The 25470-nt window shown below is 38.2% G+C and overlaps 1 protein-coding gene across 2 annotated transcripts in view; it reads left to right on the forward strand.

Moving 5' to 3' along the window:
- LOC113583179 (macrophage mannose receptor 1) overlaps positions 1 to 25004 on the forward strand; it is a 27540-nt gene extending 2536 nt beyond the window's left edge. The window contains exons 4-30 of one of the 2 annotated variants that reach the window (XM_027019357.2): positions 1 to 133; positions 276 to 389; positions 648 to 788; positions 938 to 1120; positions 1403 to 1560; positions 1731 to 1844; positions 3942 to 4057; positions 4246 to 4394; positions 4743 to 4939; positions 5158 to 5273; positions 5563 to 5647; positions 6460 to 6604; positions 7333 to 7371; positions 7519 to 7685; positions 7789 to 7853; positions 7953 to 8053; positions 8154 to 8293; positions 8469 to 8577; positions 8846 to 9018; positions 12149 to 12251; positions 12794 to 13026; positions 13351 to 13516; positions 15418 to 15570; positions 24080 to 24196; positions 24331 to 24492; positions 24589 to 24621; positions 24812 to 25004. The exon at positions 1 to 133 is cut by the window's left edge and continues 23 nt beyond it. In XM_027019357.2, the coding sequence (XP_026875158.2) occupies positions 1 to 133; positions 276 to 389; positions 648 to 788; positions 938 to 1120; positions 1403 to 1560; positions 1731 to 1844; positions 3942 to 4057; positions 4246 to 4394; positions 4743 to 4939; positions 5158 to 5273; positions 5563 to 5647; positions 6460 to 6604; positions 7333 to 7371; positions 7519 to 7685; positions 7789 to 7853; positions 7953 to 8053; positions 8154 to 8293; positions 8469 to 8577; positions 8846 to 9018; positions 12149 to 12251; positions 12794 to 13026; positions 13351 to 13516; positions 15418 to 15570; positions 24080 to 24196; positions 24331 to 24492; positions 24589 to 24621; positions 24812 to 24915 (3516 nt within the window). In that variant the 3' untranslated portion in view covers positions 24916 to 25004. The remainder of the gene's footprint in view (positions 134 to 275; positions 390 to 647; positions 789 to 937; positions 1121 to 1402; positions 1561 to 1730; positions 1845 to 3941; positions 4058 to 4245; positions 4395 to 4742; positions 4940 to 5157; positions 5274 to 5562; positions 5648 to 6459; positions 6605 to 7332; positions 7372 to 7518; positions 7686 to 7788; positions 7854 to 7952; positions 8054 to 8153; positions 8294 to 8468; positions 8578 to 8845; positions 9019 to 12148; positions 12252 to 12793; positions 13027 to 13350; positions 13517 to 15417; positions 15571 to 24079; positions 24197 to 24330; positions 24493 to 24588; positions 24622 to 24811) is intronic. The other variant, XM_027019358.2, reaches the window with a different exon arrangement.
- The last annotated feature ends 466 nt before the right edge of the window (positions 25005 to 25470 follow it).

Genomic DNA, 25470 nt, shown 5'->3' on the forward strand with positions numbered 1-25470 from the left:
CCAGTCACTGGTGTGCTGTACCAGAGGAACACTCAGTCAGTACTGACCTGGCACCAGGCACGCAAGAGCTGCCAGCAGCAAAGCGCTGACCTGCTCAGCATTGTTGAGCTGCATGAACAGACCTACATCTCAGGTACATAGCCGCTCAAACAGTACAGCCTAGCAACACCTGGACACCAGGACACCAGGACGTTTTGCATGGGGCATGCAGGCATAGTTGACAACATCTTTGATATGTTGGGTAATGGGTAAGAGGTTCTCCTGTGTTTTGACAGGTTTAACCAACATTCTTGGCTCTTCTCTGTGGATTGGACTAAATAGTCTGGACTTTGATAGTGGCTGGCAATGGAGCAATGGAAATCCCTTCAGATATCTGAACTGGGCTCCAGGTAGGTACACACACATACACACACGCACCCACGCAAACACACACGCGCGCACAAACACACACACACACACACACCTGGGGGTATGCACAGACACATACGTTTGCAGACACACGTGCACACATGCACACACACACAGCTGGGGGTACACACACACACACACACACACACACACACACATACATACAGATAGGCCTATGTACAGACACATGCATCTGCACATACACACAGTTTAAAATACTTTCCTCCCCCAACCTTCAGGCCACCCCTCGCTGGAGCCTGGACTGAACTGTGCAGCACTGAATGCTGGGAAGGCGTCCAAATGGGAGAGCATGGCATGTAGTAAGAAACTGGGCTACATCTGCCGCAAGGGGAATTCCACTGCCATTATACCTTCAACAGGTAAGACATACAGGTACAAACATAAAACACAGATATATGCCAGTTAACATGTGCCATGCTTCAAAGTCCACCTCCTTGTTGTTGTTGTGTGTGTGTGTGTGTGTGTGTGTGTGTGTTTGCATTTGCTTCTGTCTGTTTGTGTCTGGTAGGTAAGGACCAGCTTAGTTTCTGCCCAGCTGGCTGGGTGCCATATGCAAGCCACTGCTACTCTCTCCAGCGTAGTAAGATGATGTGGAAAGACGCCCTGGCAGCCTGTCATAAAGAAGGAGCAGACCTGGCCAGCATTCACAACATAGAAGAGTACAGCTTTCTCATATCGCAGAGTGGATACTGTAAGAGTACACACACACACACACATACACACACAAAGCATGTACACAAATACGAAATAAGAAATTGTGCTTGGATTTCTATGATATTACAGTTGGAAATCTCAAACACACAGGCCAGATTCTTGCTGAGCCTTTTGACGATGCACATTCAAACTGACACTTCCACACCATCCTCTCAGTTTACACTACAACTCTGCTCACTAACTATTCTGATTTGGGTGTATAGAATATCACATCCCCTCCTCTTGTGATTTCTTACACGTGTATGTCTGTGTTCTCCAGCACCCAATGATGAGCTATGGATAGGCCTAAATGATCAGAAGACTCAGAATTTGTTTGAATGGTCAGACAGAACCCACGTTACCTTTGCCATGTGGGTGGTGGGAGAACCTTCACATGCAGTGAACCACAGGGAGGACTGTGTTCTCATGAAAGGAAAGGTACAAGCCCCTCATTCATCTACCATACAAGTCCCATCACTCCACATGCACTTTACACAGATGAAATGTGGAGTTAACACACTGAAGTGGTTATGCCTGATGTTTCTTTATGAAACATTTCAGCGCCAGGCCCAGAAGTGACTGAGGGTATTTTTCTTATGACACTGTAGGAGGGGAAGTGGGCAGACCATATGTGTGAGAAAGAGCATGGGTACATCTGTAAGAAGAAAGCCTCCAGCAAACCTGCGGGATCACCCGAGTTGGTCAGTCCAGGATGTCCCACTGTGAGTTATACACCTCTCTTTCCATCTCTCTCTCTCTCTCTTGTGTACACACACGCACACACACACACACACACACACACACACAGACACACACACACACACACGCACGCACACACACACACACACACGCACGCACACACGTACGCACACACACGCACACACGCACGCACACACACGCATACACGCACGCACACACACACATACACACACATTGAAAAAATTATTTCACCTTTTAAATTCAAATATACTATAACCCCTCCTGCCTATTGAAGACATAAGACATAAGAAAAATTTCTTATATATGATGAGTGGGATAAGGACTTCCTAGACAGGAATAAGAAAAAAAATATATATATATACCTGGACAATATGTTTAGAACCTGCATTACATTCACCCAAGCCATACACATATAGAAACATCCACCTACTACACACAAAAAAGAAAATCCATAAAAGGGAAGGGTCTTTGTCTCTAGACATGTCAAAGCAGAGCTTGAAAAATGAATTTGAAGGTCTTCACTAGATAGTCCAGCATTGTTTGCAGTTTCTAGAGTCACAGGTCAGAAGGATAAAGGATTAGAAGAATAATAGCCAAACGTTTGAATGACTTGAGGTTGGCTTGATGATAGCCAGAGAGGAATGTAGCTGAGGTTGGAACCCTTGTAGGTTAAAATTAATAAAGTAATCCAAAATAAAATCCCTTCTGCAGATTACACACATATAGTAAACAGAACAACTCTAAATGCTCCCATTAGCTTGAACTGGTACCACATATAGGCTGTAGAGAACTTTCCAGCCTATAACATTATAAACATTAAACATTTCAAACAGTAGAAATGTTCGAAAGCACTCAACCAAACATAAACTTACTTCAAGCAGAAAAGCAAAAAGTTCCTTCACAAGATTTTCATCAAACACACGTGTTGGAGGAAGTCATTCCTATGTTGAACAGAGACTTCCTAACCTAAGGTTACCCCAACTGGATAAGAGACCATGATGGTTACAATACTCTAAAAGGTGAAGAGCATGGGTTCCTTGCCTTGAAAAGCTTTAGAGTTCCAAAGTGATGTGAGCAGATAATTGTGTATTTCCCAGAACTCTGGAGGCCACGTTTTGAATGTTTGAATAGCGTTTTGGCAGGACTACCCATGAAAGTGCTGCCCACTGATACTTGACAGTGGTACACCCCCCCGTCATACTTTCTTGGACAATGGAAAGCAATCCTGCATGGGTCATATTTTAGTGCCCCACACTCATTCTGATGCTCGAGACTGCATCAATTCCCATGATCCAAATCCATTTAAAACATGTCTATATGAAAAGGTGCCATCTGGCCAACACCTCCAATAAACAATTGTCTAGACTTTTAGTCTATACTCATTATTAGTTTTAACATGCCTGATATTGCACTGACATGGCACTTCTTTTAACTAAACGCCTTTAACAATATCTTTGTTTGTGAATGAATAATAAAAGGACATAATCTGAAAGAAAAGGTCATGCCTGAGGTGACTCATTTCTGGTCACTCCTGTTCACATAAAACATTGTTTGGAAAAGACAACACATAATAAAAATGCTGATTCATGTTTAGGAAACAAAGACAATGAAGATACAAATCATCAATCCACAGTCACAGGGTCAAAGCACATTACCGGAGTAAAATGCTGATGGTGAATAAGTAGGAATGCTACTGGATCACTTTATCCCAAAACCATGAAAAACTACTTTGTGGCCCCATGTTGCTGCTGGTGAACTAAATTAACTTGTGAAAATTAAGGAATTAATGCAGTTCATTGAGCGAAAGTCAAACCTAGTTGGAAACAACCAGTGATGATAATACCACAAGTTTCTCCATGATTGTGCATCACCCTGTTGATTTCACTAATGATTTATAACTGCTGTCTTAAGTTGATTCAGTTGGAACAAAACATGGGGAGGACTTTTACTTTCTGAACTCAAAATGGCCACCTCTGGTTCCAGCCTTATTTTTTAATATTCATCTAGGTCTTGGCACATCAGCAAATGGTGCAATACTCATGCAATGCCATGTCCATAATGTATTCTTAACAAAATTCTGGTTTCTGTGGTCCCTGCAGGGTTGGATCAGATTTAGCTCTTTCTGTTACAGCATTGCTGTAGAAGCCAAAACTTTCAATGAGTCCAAATCTTCATGTGGTCAGAAGAAAGCTGACCTAGTGCAGGTTAATGACAGGTAATGCATACATTACCAGTGACTATGTTACATCATTATTAATTCAGCGGCTTTTCCTGTCAGGGTACAGGATTTATTTATTTTATTTTTTTTATTTTTTTGTGTGTGTATGTGTGTGTGTGTGTGTGTGTGTGTGTGTGTGTGTGTGTGTGTGTGTGTGCTAATTGGTGTGTTTTTTATTTTATTAGGTATGAGAATGCTTTTATGATCAGTCAAGTTGGCCTACGACCTGAAAAATATTTCTGGATTGGTCTGTCAAATAATGAACGAGCTGAACGCTTCGAGTGGACAAATAAGGAAACAGTCAAATTTACACACTTTAACGTAGGAATGCCAGGTACTTAGATTTAAAATATAATTAATTGTTTACCTGTTATGCTATAGAACATTATAGGATTTTGACAGGATTTTAATGAATACTATCTATTTCAGCCAGAAACACAGGGTTGGAATAATTTTTGTCCATAAATATTTAAGTAGCTAGAATTTTCTTTGTTGTGGAGGGTTTTTTGTTGTTGTTGTTGTGTTTTTATTTTTACATTAATTTGGTTATACCTCATTTAAATGTTTTTACACGTGTTTGAGAAAGAAGCACTGTGAACAGGAATTGCCAAGAATAGTCATATATTATAATATATGAGTCATGTATTATTATCAGTGTCTTTTGTGTTATTACCTGACTTAGATAAGCACCGGGGTTGTGTTGCCATGCTAACTGGGATCTCAGCAGGATTATGGGATGTAATTTCCTGTGATCAGAAGCAGAAGTACATCTGTAAGAAAATAGCAGAAGGTGTTACTACCACTAACGTGCCACCTACGACACAGCCTCTCAGCTGCCCTTCCAAATGGATCAAAAAAGATTCTGCCAATTGCATTCGGGTACAGTACCAATTGCATTCGGGTACAGTACACACACACACACACACACACACACACACACACACACACACACACACACACACAGAGAGAGGTTCTGAATATGACCACATCAATGTACTTTGATCTTTGGCATTGTGAGAGTGATATTAAGCAAAGGGATAATACATGATATGATGAAATGATGCACACATTCATACAAGAAACTTTACCCTCCTCAGGAATATAACAATAAAATTGACAATAAGAAAACATGGAATGAAGCCCGTGATTACTGCAGAGCCATTGGTGGTGACCTTGCAAGCTTCCACTCTCAAAGTGAAAGTGACTCTCTTCCGTAAGTGACATTTTTATGCAGTGTAATGTTTAAAGATAAAAGTTTGTGAAATTACATAGATATAACCATATTCGTACCCCACAGTACCCTCAGTGGACCTTCATGGTTGTATTTTGTGTCCACATTATTGTTACTTCAACTGGTACTTACATTGTTTGTAGTGTATTTATCAGTATCAGCAATTTCTAAAGTAGAAATTTACCAATGATAATGAAGATTACTCCCAATTACTCAGTGCCATTTTTTTGCAGTGATTCCTTGAGATAATTAATATACTGTTCTTTAAAAGGTATAAGTCAAACAGTGACCCAGCATGGATTGGGTTTTCCTCTCTGGATGCTAATATTGGCTTTGTGTGGACAGATGGAACTCCAGTGAGTTTATTCTGAATTACCTGTCTGTCTCATTTTTAACTTTTTTGGCCTTTTTTTTATTTGGTTGGTTAATTAGACATCATTTTGAAAAATGTTAAACATAGACTTATATACACTAGGTGACTTATTACACTTATCTCAGTACCATTGACGATCACAGATACAGATTAATAAATAATTCATTATTTAAAATATTTGGTTAAGAAATAGCTATCCTTTAGTGAAGAATAACAATGATTGCTGTAACGTCATTAAAATATAGTGGGATACATTTTTTGTGTGTGTGTGTGGTATAGAACTATCCCTTATACCACAGATTATTACAGATTTTTGATTAACTTTTACATATTTAACAGTTTATCATCATCATCATCTCCACTTAGTCCATTTCAGGATTGAGCAGTTTAACATAGATTTATCATATATTTGTATAGCAAGACAAAAGGTTTGTAGCTTGGGCTGTATCTAACGGCTAGGTGGTGAGGTTATAGTGGGTAGTGCGTCTGTCCCATGGGGACTAGCGTTCAACCACACTATACCAAAATGAGTTCTTGGACATCATTCCTAATGCTACACTTGCGTACATCTGAAATATGATTGTATAGTGCTCTGGATAAGAGCAAATTCCAAATACATAAACGTAAAGCTAGGTAATGCTGGAGCTTTGGTTTTACTTTGGCAGAAATGGTAGCAGTTTACAAGTATAGCTTTGGGTTTGATTTTTGTATGTGCATGTCTGTGTGCATATCAAAGTTTTTTATGTTCTGAGCTTCTGATTTGAGTTCTCTATTGTGTGTATTTCTGCATATCAGTCGGACTATGAAAACTGGGGCTTTGGTGAACCCAATAATTACAATGATAATGAGCATTGTGCAGAAGTTACCTTATTCTATGGCCAAAGATGGAATGATAGGGACTGTGAAGCCTTCAATGACTGGATCTGCCAGATACGATTGGGTAGGTGTCCCACAAAATTGATTGAGACACATGTTGATATTTCACATATTTCAAGATTGCCAAACAAATGCTTCCATCTACTGTGATGGTGGTGCAGATGTTCTTAGTGCACATGTTATTTAATGCTCCTTAGAGCCTGGCAGGGGGAGTGCAATTTAGGGTTTGAACCTCCTTTAAATATTGAAACTATCGTTCTAAATGTTTAATAATTAGGCATTTACAAAAAGCACATGCGGTGTAGCTGAGTTTCTACATTTAATGTTTTGAGCAGTAATTGCTTTAATAATGTTCTTAAAAGGTCAAAGCCCCAGACATCACATGAATGTGTCTCTTAGTTAGCTTAATCACATTTTATTGTCTAACATCTGCTATGGTGAGAAACATGATTAATCAGTAAGGACCATGCATTTTTTTTCCATTTCTGTTCAAAAATAAAGCCAGATGCATTGGTGATGGAGCTTCATCCAGAAATATGTTTCTAAAAAAATAAGCAATATCTTGAATTCTGACAAAAAGTCAAAACCAGTGGAATGGCCATAAACGTATATGTCTATTAATGTTAAGATTTGTTATCATTAGATTATGTCTTTAATTAATGAATGACACTACAAATGCTTTTAGTAGTCTACTACCACTGAATTGCACTTTACAATTTACATGGTGATTTCATTTAGTATTTTCCTTCATCCCCTTTGAAATTAATTCCTGGCTATGTCACTATGTCACAGGTACAACTCCCAAACCATCACCTACAAGTACCCCCCAAGGTAATAATTTTAACCTTCATTGTGTATTTAAATTAAACTATTAGAATCAGCATATAATTAACATTGAATTGATTTTCAAATCCTCATTTGCTAGACCTATTTTTAGTAAATGTAAGGATCTCTGTTTTGGTCCTTTCCACTCCATAGCAGATTTTAACATAACTGCTGATGGCTGGATCGAGTTCAGTGGTTATCAGTACTTCATCAATAAAAATGCCCTATCAATGGAAGATGCTCGTGACTTTTGCAAGAAGAACCACTCTGACCTCATTGTCATTACTGGCCAAACTGAGAGGAGGTTTATTTGGAAACAGGTAAAGGACACAGTCTAAGTCATTTCATTCTAAATATATTTATTGTAACAGATAATGATGATGTTGAAGCCATTCATAGTGTTATTTAAATTCCTTCTTGTAGATTTCAAGGAGCTTAGAGAATCAGTACTATATCGGAATGACAGTTGGACTGGATAAATCTTTTAGGTAATACTTTCCAATACGTAACACTAAATGAAGATTTACGTACTAATGAAATATGTTTCTCTACTAGGTGATTAAACATTTCCCCATGTTTTTTTCTAGTTGGTTAGATGGGTCCCCAGTTGTCTTTACAGCATGGAACCAAAATGAACCAAACTTTGCCAACAACGATGAGAACTGTGTAACCATTTACAAGGATATGGGTAAGAGCAATTATTCTACAATGGTTCTGTTTTATGATTCCAGATATTGCCATGTTTGGTAGAGCATACATCCAAACATCTATCAATCTCTATCAATCAGGCTTCTGGAACGATATTAACTGTGGAGTACAATTACCCTCTATCTGTAAAAGAAGCATTAATTTCACCCCCAATACAATGGCACCTGTAACTGCACCAACAGGAGGTTGTGCTCCTGAATGGATCTCCTTCCAGGGAAAAGTAAGTGAATTCCCAGTTATAGAAACTATAATATTGTAAAACTATAAGCAAATAAAACTAATAACTAATCAAAAAAGAACAGCTCACAATTTAATTCTATATGGAAAATAATATGGCAACACTGGCAATTAGAATCTAACATTACCTATTTTACACAATTTTAATTTCCTTCTAGTGTTATAAATTTTTAGGGAAAGATAATGAGAAAACATGGCATGATGCTAGGCAATTCTGCATCTCTCAAGGAGGTAACTTGGTTTCCATTGGGAGTCAAGCAGAACAAGGTAAACTTTAAATTAGAATTCATAAACTCTCTTTAAATATGCATGTCTACACTTAAAATGCATACCTCTGTTTGAGCGTATACCAAAAACACGAATCAAGCCCTTATTGTCCCACTACCTTTGGTAGGTATTGTAAATTATTTTTAATATCTTTAAAATATAATTAAATGTATAATGGAACTGACATTTATTTCTCAAGTCTGTGTGTTGGTCAGATCTTCAAAGATTTCTGATGGGTTTCACTTAAAGGAAAAATTTATCTTGTCAGCATTCCTCACTACCATGATGTTCACTACATATGATGACATGTGGATTGGCTTGAATGATGTCAACTGGGAGATGCGCTTCCTGTGGACAGATGGCAAAGGTGTCCAGTTCACCAATTGGGCCAAAGGTCATCCAGTGTCAGTCCCATATGGCCGCACAGTATTTGGATCAAATGCAAGTGCCTTTTTCTTATTGGAAACTCATAATTCTACACATTTGCACATTCTCTTATACATGCTCCTGCACATCTTACACGATACGTAATAATCAGCTGTTTGCCTGATTACTAATTCTTGTTACTTCGTCCACTTTCATAAGTATGATGCATATCGGTGCTAAATAAAGTCTTGTCTTTAGCAAACCATCATAAAAAGCACTGAACCTAAACAATTCAGCATGAACCTAAACAATTCAGATCACGACTGTAAATTAACAAAAAACTTGTAGGAAAATGTAGGAATTTTCCTTAGCCCTCAATTGCTCAAGTTGTACTCTCATAATTGTAAATTGCTTTGGATAAAAGCATCAGCTAAATGTACTCAAGTTGCTTCTTTGGATCAGTTTGTGATTAGTACTATTTCTGGGAGTTACCCAAGATCACTTACTAGACACTGTTCATTGCATGTAAATGTAAATTGATCAGCCCTTAGATTTGTTACGCTATGTACACAAATTGCACATTTGTGAAAAAAATATCAGGAGATGGTAACTTCTCTGCATTAGTGTTTATATTGCCCGGTCTATTGAAGATCAAAATGTTTTGGGCACTTCCCAAACCTTAGGTCTAACACATTGATACTGATGTGAAAAGCATGTTGTAATATATAGATTATATAATAAATGTGTTGTCCATTAGGCGTCATGCATATATTAGAAACTCTAAATGGTCTAAAAGGTATTTCTGATGTGACAGTTTTATTTTCAAGACAGAATATTTAAAAAAAACAAAAACAAATCTATTTAAAACATGTATGCACAGCACTTACAGGATTACGCCCACCAGCATCAGTGCTGAGATTACCCATGACAAAGTTTACTTTGATAATAGCCAGGCTCCATAATTATATAAAATTATACAGATACTGTTACATCTAATATATTGTTATTTTACACATAAACCATTTTTAACTCTAATAATATTTTATATTATTAATACATATTTTATAATATTAATACATTTGAAGTTGATGAATATTGTTCAGACTATTTCACACACAAAATTTTCAGTGGCCATTTGCTCAGCCAAGATGATCACTGAAAGTCAGAAATCACTGAAAGTTGCCAAAAAATACAGTTTAGTTAATCAAGCTTTTAATAATAGTTAATATATAAACACAATACTGACACGGCACTGATATGGTAAAGATAATATCTTTTGGTTATTATGCTTTTCTCTAGCACATAGCTCTTTAATTTCTATTATGGTAGACATTTACAAATTAACAAAAAAATGAACAAATTACAATTAACAAACAAATGTTAACAAAGATTAATAGTATTCCAATTAATGGTAAAGATTTGCAAACCATTGCTTTGTTGTTTACTTGTCACTATGTTGGCTAGCTGCCTAGCTTGCTCAGTTGAGCTACAGAAGCAGCATAGAAGTATAGTTCACAGATAAAGATGGTTCAATGTTATGGATATGTCAAAAACTGCAGGATGACTTAGAAGACTTGTTCATGAATTAGGACTGAATATCGATTTACTTGGGGAAAGACAGTGGTAAGACGTGATCCAAAAACAGGCAGTAGTCAGAGGTGATACAGAGGCTGAACAAACAGGCAAGGTTGTCCAATGTGAAGTCAGGTACAGGCATGGGTCAAAACCACAGTAACAATAAACATGTTGACAGGGCAAAATCAGGTAGAAAACATGAGAAAAGCAATCCAAAACAAATGCTCAGTGCGAATAATGAAATTGCTATACTTTGCACTGGGAAAGAGTAACAGCTTATCTTAAATACTAAATGGATAATTTGAGTCTGGTGTACTCAATATTCTGGAGATGCTAATCTCTGGTGTTCTGCCGAGGCATGATGGGAATTGGTGTCCGGGCTGTGTCACAAGACAAACATTTAGGGGAAACGATGAAAAATAATGAGAAAATAATGATTGGATACTAGGAATTGCACAGTGCACAACCAATAATACAAATATAAAACAAACTAAATAAAGGCAACATAAACAAGATTAGATAATTTTGGAAAACCAGCAGCAGAAAATTTTGGAAAACCAGCAGCAGAAAATGTTGCAGTTTTTGTAATTTTGCTTAACCGCTAGTGGGCCATTCAGAAAATGTCATCATGGGTGGCAGCATGTGGTAGGCTACCAGCTTTGTCATGATCTGTCCAGCCGAGGTTCACCATCCTATCGCTATCTACATTGCCATGACCAAGCTAAAGCCAGTGTACAAATGTTAAAATGATGTCAGTAAGTTTATTTGAGGCAGGCTACAGCCATCATCTCTGTATTTGGTCTTTTTCAAGAATGACCAGACGAGTAAATGTAAAGATGTGAAAACCATTTTAGTCTGGTCAGGTTTAGCAGTATATTTTGAGTGCAAGTCATCTTAAAAGGCTTGTCAAAGAAAACTATGAACAGAAGGTAAAGGTCTATCTCCTCAGTATCAGATAAAGTTAGATAACCAGATAATTTCCTATGAAATAGTTCTAATTATCTAATTTATGACAGAATAGAAGCTAGCTTGACTAAATTGAAGTTTGAAGCTACAGTAACATGAGTTTGCTAATCCTATGACATCTATTTAATGTGCAGTACCCTTAGCTATCTTATTTTTGTAGCAATGTTTTTTTTTTAATTATTTAACAACCTCAGTATTCAAATGATCCAGTGATATATGAGAGAAGATGTGTGTAGGACCATATCAGATAACAAACATTTTTGCTAACACATGGTGTGATTCTCAAGTACCCCATTATTCTCAGTAAAAGAAAGCCATTTAGATCCAGAGTACCTTATTTACATTTACGGCATTTTGAAGATGCTCTTATCCAGAACTACTTACAAAAGTCCTTTGTCATTTACTCATAGAATACATATTAACCAGTAGAGTAGGGTAGAGTCCAATATACCAATGAACTAGAATACTTATTTGGGTATAACAGCATGGTCCCAATGACTGAATGACAATACAACTTCAGTGGTCTATACTCGAACAATATATAACTTACAACATTAAACAATGACTCTGAATCCCAGAGGTAATGATGTAAGATGTTCTACCAATATGACCTAACCATTGATTGTGGACAATAAATTACATAATTAATCATCATTACCTGCAGTTTGACTGTGTCATTATGGTGAGGAAGACAAACAGGATCACTGGCATGTGGAAGGTTGAAGACTGCAATGAGAAGAGAGGTTTCATCTGCAAGAGGAACATTGGTGAGTAGTAGTTTTAATCCTAATCAGCATAGATGGGCAGTATTTTAATTATATGTATTACATTTAAATTATTTTTAATTTGCAATTAGATGGAATTTGTAGATTATGTGTAATTGGTTATCACATCTTTAAATCATTGGACTAGTGCGTTTGGACTTTGAATTCAATTTATGTTAACCCTGAACAATAACCATTTTAATCCAGTTCATTTTGAATACAGTGTTTGAAATACTTGTCGGTAGTGTGTTAATGAGTACAATTACACAGGAGCTTGATGCTGTGGTGTAATAACATTAGCTTTGTAAAAATATTCTGGGGTCAGTTTTCCTAAATTGATTGTTCAGTCTATGGTAAGGAGAATATTTACAAATCATCTGTTGTAATTAAATGTTTGGCATAAATATTTTGAACATATTACATATAATTTTTTATTTGTATCAAGATGCACTTTTCTACTAGTTATATTCTTATGCCCACGATGGTAGCTGGTACAACAATATTGCTAAACCCACTGCATCCCATGTCTGCTTGATCTGTTTCAGACTCTCAAATCCAAGTTCCAGTGACATCGGCATCACCACAGGCATATTTTGCGCTGGGAAACAACTCATACAAGCTACAGACGGAGAAGATGAACTGGGACGAGGCCAGGAGGCAGTGCAGGGCGGACGATGCTGACTTGGCCAGTGTTCTGGACTCCATCACCCAGGCTTTAACAATTCTCAGGATTGACAGATCCAAACAGCCTACGTGGATCGGCCTCAACAGCTTCTTGGTATGTATGTTAGTCTGTTTTGCAGAGATGGAGCCACTGAGAAGGGCCAAGGCCTAATGTGGCTGTAACTGAGAAATTTGTTTTTTCTTGTATCGCTTTTATGTACAACCCTAATAGAAAAACGAGGAAATTCTAGACCAAAAATGTAGAAGCACACACATCCTGCATGATATGCCAACACGCAACTGCTCAATGCTCGTCATGTATGATGCCATGTACAAGTATTCCAGTACACACCTGTAACCCCCCCCCCACACACACACACACACACACACACTCTCTCTCTCTCTCTCTCTCTAACTGAGTATGTGCTGTTGTTTGCAGACAGAGGGGCAGTACCACTGGGTCGACAACTGGATGCTGAGCTATGTTAACTGGGGAAAGGGAGAGCCGAGTCAGAACAAGGCCTGCGTGTATATCGACACGGATGGATACTGGAAAACAGCAAACTGCAGCAATACCTACTACTCTCTCTGCAAGCGTTCCCCAGGTAGCCCAGTGTGTTTTACCATGTGATATATGGTGCTACCACATTTTGTCCTAATTCGCATATGACGTTGGCAATGCTTAACACCACACCACACATTGCTGGTCTGTTTTGACTGAGCATAAAGACAGACTTTGCAATTGCAATTGTAGGAGTACACAGAGAGGAAAGTAACTTGCTTGAGCAGGATACCAGACCTTCTCCCATAAGAAATGTTACAGAGCAGATGCAATTTTGCTGCTCTGCCATATTTTAGATGTCATCAACTCAGCACAGCCAAGCAGACCACTGCAGTGTTTCTTCTAGCATTTTTTTTTCAGCATTGGTGGCAGGCCTGTGAATCTAGCTAGTTTAATCTAGCTTCTTCTTATCTCTTCTCTCTGTGCCTCAATTCCCATTCTTTTTTCTTGTTCATTCTCCTCACTCTCAAATTCTGAATGTCCACCATGCATATGTAACCCATGGGGATGCTTGCTAAAAGAATTGTGGGAATGTGGTACATTTTAAAAACTCAAACACATTCATCCCCTCAATCACTGGTAAACATGGAAGTGGTCAGTTTGATGCCATTACTATATATCTTCATTAAATTATATCAAATTATCATACTGTTCAGCTGCTTACTGAGTTAGTACCAGGGGACGACATTGTAAAAATATTGAGAGTAATTTATGACAGTGATTATTTGTTAGTCAGTGTTTAGTTTACCGAAAAAAAAAGTGATGACATTGCAAATGTTTTACAGCATATCTTTATATTTCCGTCAGGAGTGGAGCTTGCATGTTCAGTATATGGGTACAACTGAGAAAGCCTAGATACAGGCTGCAAACATTGCACAAAGCATACACTAACCAAATATATAGAACTGAACATGCAACCCTGGTAAAAGAAATTACAGTGCATAAGATATATGAGGAATCACACAATAAAGTTGCTACTTTGTAAAAAGCAACAATATTGGGGCTATATGAACATTAATATACTTATCTATTTTTGGTGTTCAACCAAAAATGCATTTAACAAGCAGTAGTTTAGATAGATGTGTTTATTTTTACAGGAACAAAACGAATGTAAAAGATGAACAGCAACACTACACAAAAATAAGACAAAAAGGAGCACATGTGTTAGCAAGACAGCTAACAATATCATACACTAGATCAAACATCGACACAGCACAATGACTGAACAGAACCTTAAACATACATGCTAACAAAGGCAACAACTAGGGACAGGTGTGACACATTAATCAGTTAAAAAGGGAGGGGCGGGACGAGAGATCCACACACGCACGTGAAGTCAGAGGAATATGTGGAGGAGTCTAGGATGAATGGGCCATGCTGTGACATATCAGTTCAATGTTTAAACACAGCATGTTCACAAAGGTTTGTATTTTTCTGCATAATTTGCCATGGGTGCAGGGTATATATTATGTAAAGTCAAAGTCAAATGTATTTATATAGCATTTTTACAACACTCAAAAAGCAGTTTTACGAATGTTTGGCTCCAGATCCTTAATGAGCATGCCAGAACTGCAGCATTTGCTGGGGAATGCAAAGTCATTCCTTTTTTTTTAACACAGCCTTTTAAGGGTGCCATATTTTACTTTGAAAATGTAAATCAAATATTTAAGTAGCTAAAATATATAAACACCACAAAATTTAGCTGTCATAGTCTTCCACACGGTGCATCTAGTGCATCTGAAGAAGTGCATAGATGTCAAGGAACATGTCAATACATTAGTGGTATCTTAAAGTTTTAAAAGCAAACTTTCTGTTTTTTCTTTCTTATGTGATTTACAAACTGAGAAAAAATCAGAAGATTAGAAGCAGCCATGAATTTGAACTATACCTTTTTTCAGTGTATGTACCGCAACAAGCTTCTTTCATTTTGTTCTTTGTCTACAGATGTTGCCCCCTCTGAGCCTCCTCAGCTCCCTGGAAACTGCCCTGAACCAAAGCGACACAAGACCTGGATCCCATTCCGAGGACACTGCTATGCTTTCATGGCCTCCAGGAGGGAGAACTGGGCCCACGCTACAGTAGAATGTATTAGAATGGGTAGGCCCATCGCTATTATCCCATCCAATAACAAACAGGAGACAATAGGTCACCCATGTAAAATATGGTTCAGTGGGAAAACCCAATTAATCATCAATAAAACAGAGAGGTTCATAAACCAGTGGCAGATACATCACAGGATGATAGATAGCCTCAAAATGGACAATTTTGGATAACTGAGATCATAGAAGGCAACCATAAAAAAGTTCAGACCAGGAGGTGTTCCATAAGGCAAATTAACACAATAAGCCAGTCTCACTGAGACAAGTCTGGTTCATTTTATTCAATTTTAACAAAACTAGAAACGAGGGACAGGTGTGGAAACTCAAACGAGGGTGGAGAAAACGAAACTACAGAACGGAACTAAAGTACACAAGACAGGGAAAACATGGAAGCTGGGAGGGACTAATTGTGACAATAATTATTCAACTGTATTTCAAGTAAAAAATATATATATATGCATATATATAATAGACTTAAATTTTAATTTTGAATAGTTAAAAGCTTCAAGTGTTACAGGAGAATACAATCAAAAATGGACAACTAAATTCTTTGGTCAATTCCAAATAAATAAAATGGGTAATACAAATATAAAAGTCTTAATTCTGACCAGTCAAAAGATTTCAAGTTGTACATTGTCATAGGCAAAGAACATGCAGGAAAAAAAGGAAGACACAAACACAAGTCTTCAACTGAAGAGTTCAATGAAACTAATTGAAATGAAACTGAACATAAAATGCACTAACAAGAACAAAAGAAACCGACATAACATTCACAGTGACTGACAAGGTCATAATAAAAAAGCAGCTTAATTAGGGAACAACGTAATAACATCACCCACAGGTGGCAGCTGGTGTGGCAAATGAGGCACAACACACATCACCTGAGGGAGGTGTAGTGAGAAATCGGAACAAATGCACATGTAACATATGACATTACTGGAGGTTATGGGAGGTTATGGGGGGTGTACCCTAGCATACAGAAGAACGCAAAATGTTTTAGTCACCTCCGAATAAAATGAAATCTTAATTCTAAAATCTTAACTCTCAGACTAAAATCTTAAAGCTTTCAGGTTTTACAGTTATCCTGCCTCAGTTTTTATAATGCATTTCCTTGGAGCCATTTCTTGAAGAAGTGTCCCAGGTAGCAGAACCTTCAGGCCTTTTTTAGGAGTTGCTTGTGAATGTACACACCTTTTTCTGCTTTGCCCTTGCATTGCGCATATAAAGGGTTAGATGTGACATGTTGGAAGTCAAAAGTGTCTTAAATAGGGAACAACATTGCGAGAACTCATGCCAGTCTTTGCAACTGAAGCATGGATCATTATCACTCACAACTATATTTGGAATTCCATGTCTTGCAAAAATCGACTTCATTGTATGATGACAGAGCTTGCTGATGTGCTTGAAAGTAGCGCCATTTCAGGAAAGTTTGAATAGTAATCAGTGACAACTATATAGTCTTTACCTTTCAGATGAAAGAGATCTACTCCTACCTTCTCTCTGTGAGGTACTGTTGGTAAGTCACCTACCAGCAGGTTCATAGATGAAATCAAAGTCGTACCTTTGCAATTTCATCATCAGACATTGAATTCTTGGTGACATTTTAATTTTTTGATAATTGCAATTAATGGATGATGATCTGTCTCCACTGTGAACTTGAAGGCCATAAACTTAGCCATGGAATTCTGGAGTCCAAATGCCAGTCCTAGGCATTCTTCTTCAATCCAAGCAAATGTGCATTCCTTATTTGTAGTTCTGGATGCATAAGCAACAGGTTTTCACTGGTTACCACAAGTAACACAGAGCCTAGACCAACCTTTGAGGCATCTGCTGATATCTTGATGCTCATTGTTGTGTCGAAAAAGTAAGCACAGGTGTCATGGTCAATGCTGTTTTTAGCTTTTGGCACTCATTCTCATGATTATCTGTTCATATTATTTCATTTGTCTTACACAGGCGTGCATGCAGGTGAATGTTTTTGCTGTGAGATTGCGAATGATTTTGCCCATGAAATTTACCATCCTCATAAAGCATAGTACCTCTTGTTTTTCAAGTGGCCTTGTCATGTTCCATATGGCATTGCTTTTGTTGAGCTTTAGCTCATTTTTTCTGATGTTTTTCAGGACACATATCAGTGTCTTGTGGTCCTGGAGTGAAGAGCCCCAGACACTTGTGTTATCAGTGTACACATAAAGTCCTTCAGTGACATGTTCCACAGCTCTATGAAAAATCTCTGATGCAGACAGCATCCCTAAAGGAAGTCTAAGTAAAAGTGCATCTACAATATGGTCTATTTAAGGAGCAGTAGTAGTGACTGCGGGTGTAACTCCGGAATGTTGGATTGGGAAATATGTGCTTGTATTTAGCTTTTTGATTGGATGACCGGTTGCTGCATAGCAAGTTCTTTTTCCAATAGGAAATGAAAGGAGGACTGTTCAAAACTTTTGCACACACAGCCATGCCCATTCTAACTGGTTACACACTAACTGCTTACACATTTCTTGTTTTCAATCATTTAGGAACCATGGAAACCACTTTGCAACTACATAGCAACCACTGGAGGTACCATAGCAAGCACTTGGTAACACCCTATAAACCACTTGCTACGCCATGGCAGCTACTTGGTAACAGTTTTCTAGTTTGGTATGGTCCTTGTCTAGCTGCCAGAACCCTTGTGACTCACCAATTCTAATGACATATTTTGCATCTGACATTTCGCTGGTGATTTCTTCATCCAGGGAATCTGCTATTGCTTCTGCCGGATGTTTTCATTAAGAGTCGTTAGACATAATCTAAAATCTCCATTTTCTTTCTCACACAGACCATGGAGTTCACCCACTCTGTAGGTTCTTTAGTTTTCTTAATCACTCCAAGCATTAACATCCTATCCAGTTCTTTTTTCGATCTTGTTCGCAATGTTGCAGGAGCCCTTTGCACAGGATGGACTACTAGCTGAGCATTTTCTTTTAGCTGAGTTTTGATTGAGTGTGGTAGCACAGCAGATCCTTTGAAGCCATCTGAGAAATCATGCACAATGGTATTAATGGGATCACTTGGTGTCCAAATGTATGATCACAAGTAATGTGGTAAATCCTTTTGACAAGTTTCAGATCCTCACATGCTTTATCCCCTAATAGTGAATCCAGTAGCAACGACAGGGAACAAGTAATGCACTTTGTTTTTCATGGTTATTTTCAACCTGCAAGTGCACAATCAATTATTTATCCAATGTAGTCCTTTTAATAGTACTAATCTTCATATTTTGACTTTTCTATTATATCAGACATGCTAATCAGGTTTGCTTTTGCACCAGTGTCCAACTTAAGATAACACTTTATTGCTCCTGAGAAAAATTGCTGTGTGACAGTAGCATACATACGTATTTATCACTGTCTTTGACAATTTGATGACTGCTGTTGTACAATAGTTAGTCTAAAATAGGGGGGGGGGGGTACTGGAGGACATTCTAGAAATAAAATCACAAGATCAAATAGAATTACTAGAGCAGATAAAACCACAGTTACAGAAGCAAGCTGTACTGATATACATATGAGGTATGTACATGACATTTATATGAGCAGCATCAGCAGGTGTTTCACTAACACAGTTATGGGATAGAAGACTGTGAGATGTTTATTAGTAAGAGAAGCAATGATCACAGTACTCAGTTAAAGTGCAAAATAAAAGTGAAGGTATACCTCAGCACAGTTCAGAAAGCAGGAGATCAGTAGTGTCCCTGCAGAAAGGATGCATGTTGGATAGCCTTATTGCAGTGTGGAAGAATGATCTTACTCATCATTCTTTGGCATAGCAGAGCTAAATCAATCTGCCCCTGAATGTCCTTCTCTGTTTTTCCACCGTTCCGAGCAGGGGATATAATGTGTTGTCTACAATTGTAAGAAGTTTATTGAGAGTCCGTTGTTTTGCTACAACCTCCAGAGTGTCCAGTTTGACTCCTGACTCAGATATGTGTCTTATTGTATTAACAGATTGTGCTTTCCTTTCATTTTTCCTTTGTGAGAATCGTTGTTTGAAAAGTGGTTTCTATAATGGCATTTAGAACAATGTTTTCCATATACTGGGGATTGCTTTGGAAGATGATGGGTACCACACTGCTTGCAATTGAGCATTGCTTCTTTTGTTTAACGACTGGCCAGTGGATACGCTATGCTTTTTCATGTCTGAAAAGAGTACACCGATGGCTGCATCCTCATTCGCACCAGTGAGTAAACCAGACTTACTGAATGTCTTCACATTTGCTTGGCATATCTTACTAGCTCCCTCCAGGGTTAGCTCTGCTTCTTTTAATAGATGTTCTCTTATCTATTTACCGAAGACCATTTTGGTCAAATCAAATCAAAATTGCATGTCAGCACGTTGAGCTAAATGTCCATCAAAAAGGTTTTCAAATGGCTTGTGTTAAGGCAGTCATAGCTCAGTGGTTAACTTGACTTGTAATTGGAAGGTTGCTAGTTCAAACCCCACCACTATGAAGTTGTTCCCCTCAGCAAGGCCCTTAATCCTCAATTGCTCAACTTGTACTGAGTCATAATTATAAGTCGCTTTGGATAAAAGTGTCAGGTAACTGTTACTTCTGTATCTGAGAATGGAAAACATTGAGCAGTGAGCATCAAATTTCATGAACAATTCTTCAAGCTTATCTTTATCTTCACCTTCTCCAAACACAAATGTTGGGTTAGGGTTAGGGTTAGACTTCGATGCCTTGTTTGTTTGTAACATTAAGAAACACAGCAATATTTCTCATGTCTGGCTTTGTGTCCAGCCTGATAGCTCTGACATACAGCAAAAAACGATTGTTTGAAAGTGCGCCAACTGCCGTCAACATTACCGTTGCGTTCCAGGTTCTCCAGACACTTTAAAGCATCCATGTCACTTTTCACAATGCCCAGACTACAGTAGCTTTAACTCCTGGCACCATGATTTGTTCGTTAATTTTATTAACAGAATTATTTGAACAACATGGCTTGGTCAGCCTTTAACCTGCTCTCTTTCCTGTTTTTTTTTCTTGTTTTTCTCGTTGTTGTCCACACATTGTATGTCACTTGCCTGCTCTCATTTTGATGGCATCGTTTTTTTCTGGCTTGATGTATTGTACCTTGAAGCATGGCTCCACAGAGGTTGCCACATCAAGCTGGTCATCAGATTTCTGGTCAGCATACTTTTCAACGAGGCCTGCTATGACAGTCATCTTTGTTCTTTATGAGCTGTTTTTCACCTTCAGATGTCTTCAGAATCTGTGTTCTGAAGAGATGCAGTATTGGCTTGATGTAGGACACACTAACATAAGATTCACCAGAGAGCGAATCAGTGAATTCCAGTAATTAATTCAAGGCCTCATGCAGGGACTCCATCACATCCACGTCCTGCCAGGTGGGAACCAAGTGCCTGGTGATCTTATTTATACTGAGTACCTGAGAGATGGCCTTCTGCTTCTCTAACACCCTTCAATGATTCTTTGATGTGAACCTTGCCAGCTTGTGTTGGGGCAGGTGATGCCCTGCCCGGCCAGTTGCCATGTCTCTCTCCGTCTTCCAAGAGAAACTGAAAGCAGTCACCACTTTTATACACCCACAACTCGCTCCACCCTATTGTCTTTTCCTGCTCTTTCTGAGGAAATGAAGGTAAATATACAGGTTAAACTTAATATCTAGTTATTTTTTCTGTGCAGAGATAAAGCTCTCATGCTGAAAAAACTACTAAACCTAAAATCAAATACCAAACTTAAAATAACTAAAAACATTTAAATAAGTAACAAACATTCAAGTCAGTAGTTTTTGAGTTTCAAATAAACTTTAATCATTTTTGTAATCAGTCTGAACTTTTGAGAAACCAATTGAGTATTTTGGTAATTTTTGGTAATTTAAATTACCATCATTTTTATTACTCTTAATAATACACTTAGGTAATATGGGAATTCAAGCTCCTTATTCCATCGTAATCTGAGCTGGAGATACAAGTAAGGTTGCCAAAAGAGGTTTGCTAGGTATATAAATTATAAAAATATAATTGCATATAAATCTGCTCACCAACTTACTGATAGCTGAGTGAAGTAGGTGCCACACTGCAGCCGTGTCCAGATGTCTAGTGATGTCGCCACTATATTCATCCCAGTTTGTTTTCACTCAGTCCCCAGGATGCAAGTTCTTTTGTCAATCCTAAAGCAATGACGTCGCCATTATCTTCAAGAAAGGAGGCAGTTTGGAAACATTTGCTTTTCAAATTCCAATCTTAGTCAGTGAAGTGGGCAGTGAGGGTCATATATGTTTCAGATGTGCAACTTGTCCACAAATCCAATGTGGTAGCGAAGTATGGCGCACTTATTTCTCTACACTCCACGTATAGCTGAGGAAGTGCCGTCTGAGAGAAATATTTACAGCCAGGGAGTTGGAAGAAAGGGTCACTTACTTTAATCTGTCACTCAAGTCCAGCATTGTCAGCTATGCTTGTTGGCATCATGTCTTTTGCAGTAAAGTAAGCTATTGCATTTGTGATATTACTGTGTCTCTTTGGGGTTTTTTTTGGGGGGGGGGGGGGGGGGGTGGTAGGTTGTCGTTAAGGCATGGCACTGGAGAAAGCAGATACTATGGTCTGTTGATGTTGCACATGTATCACACCGGTTGTTTTAGGGGGACCAACAGCACCTGCTTAGGTCTGGAACTGTAAAGTCGTGTTTGCCTCTAATGGATGGCACTGCTTAAGCTGGTACAAAATATTAGTGGCATTACCTGTTTTTGTGGGAACATGCTTTTGACACAATTTGCAGTGCATGTTACTCTGCTTCTTGTTGGACTTTAAACAGGCAGAATATCTCCACACTACCGAATTCCTCAGGCCCTTTTTTCATCAATCTCCTCATCTTTTGAGCCTTGGGATGTCCACCTTCTTCAGTAACACTGTTGCTCGGGTTTTTCATTAACATTTTCTGTTTATTTTCTTTTACGTTGCTCTCACCCCTGACAGGAACAGTTGTGGTGTGCACGGTAGCCCAAACATTACCACGTGTGCTGCTGCCAGCTCTCAATCTAAGCTGACATGTCTATTCCAGCCACATGATCAGTCTGGCCTGACACTATTCTCATTGTCATTGGCTTTTCATGTTGTCTGTTAAAACATGGAAAGAGTGAGTTCCATTTATGTTGTATGAAACATGTCTTATCCAAAGCAACTTACAATTATAACTGAATACAACTTGAGCAATTGAGGGTTAAGGGCCTTGCTCTGGGGTCCAACAGTAGCAACTTGGTGGTGGTGAGGCTTGATGATGATATTACAATGTACAATAATTTTACAACAATTAATTATTTTTTATAATTTTAGTGTCGTTATGTCAGATATATGAAAATCTCATTGCTTGTTAACCAATCACCTTAATATCTGCCCATTGACCATTAACCTCCAAGGCAGAATAGTTTTGAGTTTTTGCATACAAGCTAACTGTCATTTAATTTTTTTGTCCTAGCATTAAAACTGAATTCGAAATGTGTCCATTTACATTGTAATATCATCTTTATTAATCATTGCTAAAACAAACAAACAAACAAAAAACAATAGTTAACTTGCTAGTAAAGTGTTCCAGTTAAACCATTAGGCCATTAGACACATGAAAGGAAGGTTCCAGGTTGGATATTTGAAATGCAGTGAAAAAGACATTTATTCCTTCCATCAGGCACAAAAGCACAAGTGAAAACCATGGTGGAGTCAACAAGCTCTTACCTCCCTCAAGAGCTAGGTACAAGTCATCACTGAATTCACAAATAAAGAAGAGAGAGAAAAATTAAACATAGAGTATAGTAGCTCTCATCAAAGGTACATTCCAACCACCTTTCATGCAGTCTGTTAAGGTACTTGGCTAGTAATCAGAAAGTTTCCAGTTCAAGCCTCACCACCACCAAGTTGCTACTGTTGGACCCCAGTGCAAAGCCCTTAACCCTCAATTGCTCAAGTTGTACTCAGTTATAATTGTAAGTTGCTTTGGATAAAAGCATCTGGTAAATGCAGTTAATTTTAAGAGAAGTTGTAATGACATTTCTAAAGCTGTAATTAGACATGTATGTGAAACTACTCCTTGCTCTTACAAGTTGTTATAGCCAACAGTGATGGATACATATGTTTTATACTTTACTAACAATAGAATAGTGCTGTTCTGTTCCCAAAAAAAGAGGAAGTTGTGAAATGTTTATAAGTGAACTGCAGAGGGTGCTATAATTACTTGGTATAATTACTTTTGTACTTGGTACTAATTATACTACTTAATATTTTTAGTGAATGAAAGCAGATGGTGAATAAAAACAATAGTTGTGAGTTTATCTATGGTCCATCATCTTTCATCTTCTACCTTTAGCACAAACACATATGTTTCTATGGCCTACATAAAAACATGAAAACAAAATGAATGTTGATGTCAAAACAAGTCATATTTTGCCCTTGTTGACACATTAGTGTTAAACATATATTAAGTTACTGATTTGTCTTGATGATGGTCACAGGTGCATCACTGGTGAGTGTGGAGAATGGGTTAGAATCCCAGTTCATACACAAGAACCTCGAGATCCTCCAGGACGAGGCCCCTTCTTTCTGGATTGGCATGCACCGAAGCCATGAAGGTCTGCAGCCCCATTAAAAACTTCACCTGACTAAGAAACATCATTGTCCATTGTCTTTAGCCAGTACATGTAGTTTCCACGTATGAAAATTGTTGTGCATTTACCTGGTTTGTGTGTGTGTGTGTGTTTGTCAGGCAACTGGATGTGGATTGATAATGCAGTAGTGGACTACACTAGCTGGGGACCACGGATGCCAGGTAGCCATGGTGACTGCATTGATGTAAGAGCAGACACTGGCTTATGGTTTACTTCACCATGCAGTAACTACAGGTCCTTCATATGCAAAACTGCCAAAGGTCAGTCACTCATTTACACACACAGATGACCTTTTAGCTTGATCTTGGCTATTGTGGTCTTTGATCTCACTGTAAGTGCCTACGTCTTTTTTTTAGTTATACCACCAACAGAGAAGCAGCCAGATCCTGGTAAGTACAGTAATTCAGTTACTCATCCTTTAAAAAATACTAGCAAAATGAATTATCCAGATGAAAAACAAAAGTAGAGAATGCATGACCCTATCAAATATTTTTTGTGATGAGAGTTCTATTAAGAACAGTTTTTTTGCGTTCATTGATCGTTGATATCCTCCTTATAAGCTTCAACTCTGATCTGCAGCGTTATCAGTGCATGAGGCCCCTCATGGATACCTTTGGCATCACTATAGCAGTTGTCCTCGTGATAACTGCCGTGGCAGGGCTGGCTGCCTTCCTGTTTTTTAAGAGGGCCTCCATACCTGTGATTGGAGAGTGTACATTTGACAACACACTCTACATCAACAGCCCTGATCGATCTATAACCACCGTGGATACCAAGGGACTGGTTGCCAACATTGAACAAAATGAGCATGCATAACACCCACCCACACGTGTATACACACACACACACACACACACACACACACACACACACACACACACACACACACACACACACACACACACACACATTGTACTTAGAAATGACATTTGATTGATGCTCAACTACACCAAATACAGTGGCCATTCTGTTAAATACAAAGGGATGAACGTGACGCTATCATGTATTGAGAGATTTCTTATTCTGAGGAAAGTATAAATTGACCATATAACACAGTAATTAAACTGTACACCGCTGTATTCATACCTCGTGGCTTCTACAAAGCTGGTCCTGTTCTTTTTGTTCTTGTCATCATCACTGATCATTTTAATGTTTTTATTGTAAATAAATGTTTGAAAACCTAAGAGTTCAAATGCAAAGCCTTGTTTTAGATTGTTCTAGAGAAAAAAAACCTTTAC

Source organism: Electrophorus electricus, chromosome 19 (assembly GCF_013358815.1).
Source record: "Electrophorus electricus isolate fEleEle1 chromosome 19, fEleEle1.pri, whole genome shotgun sequence".
Lineage (NCBI taxonomy): Eukaryota > Metazoa > Chordata > Actinopteri > Gymnotiformes > Gymnotidae > Electrophorus > Electrophorus electricus.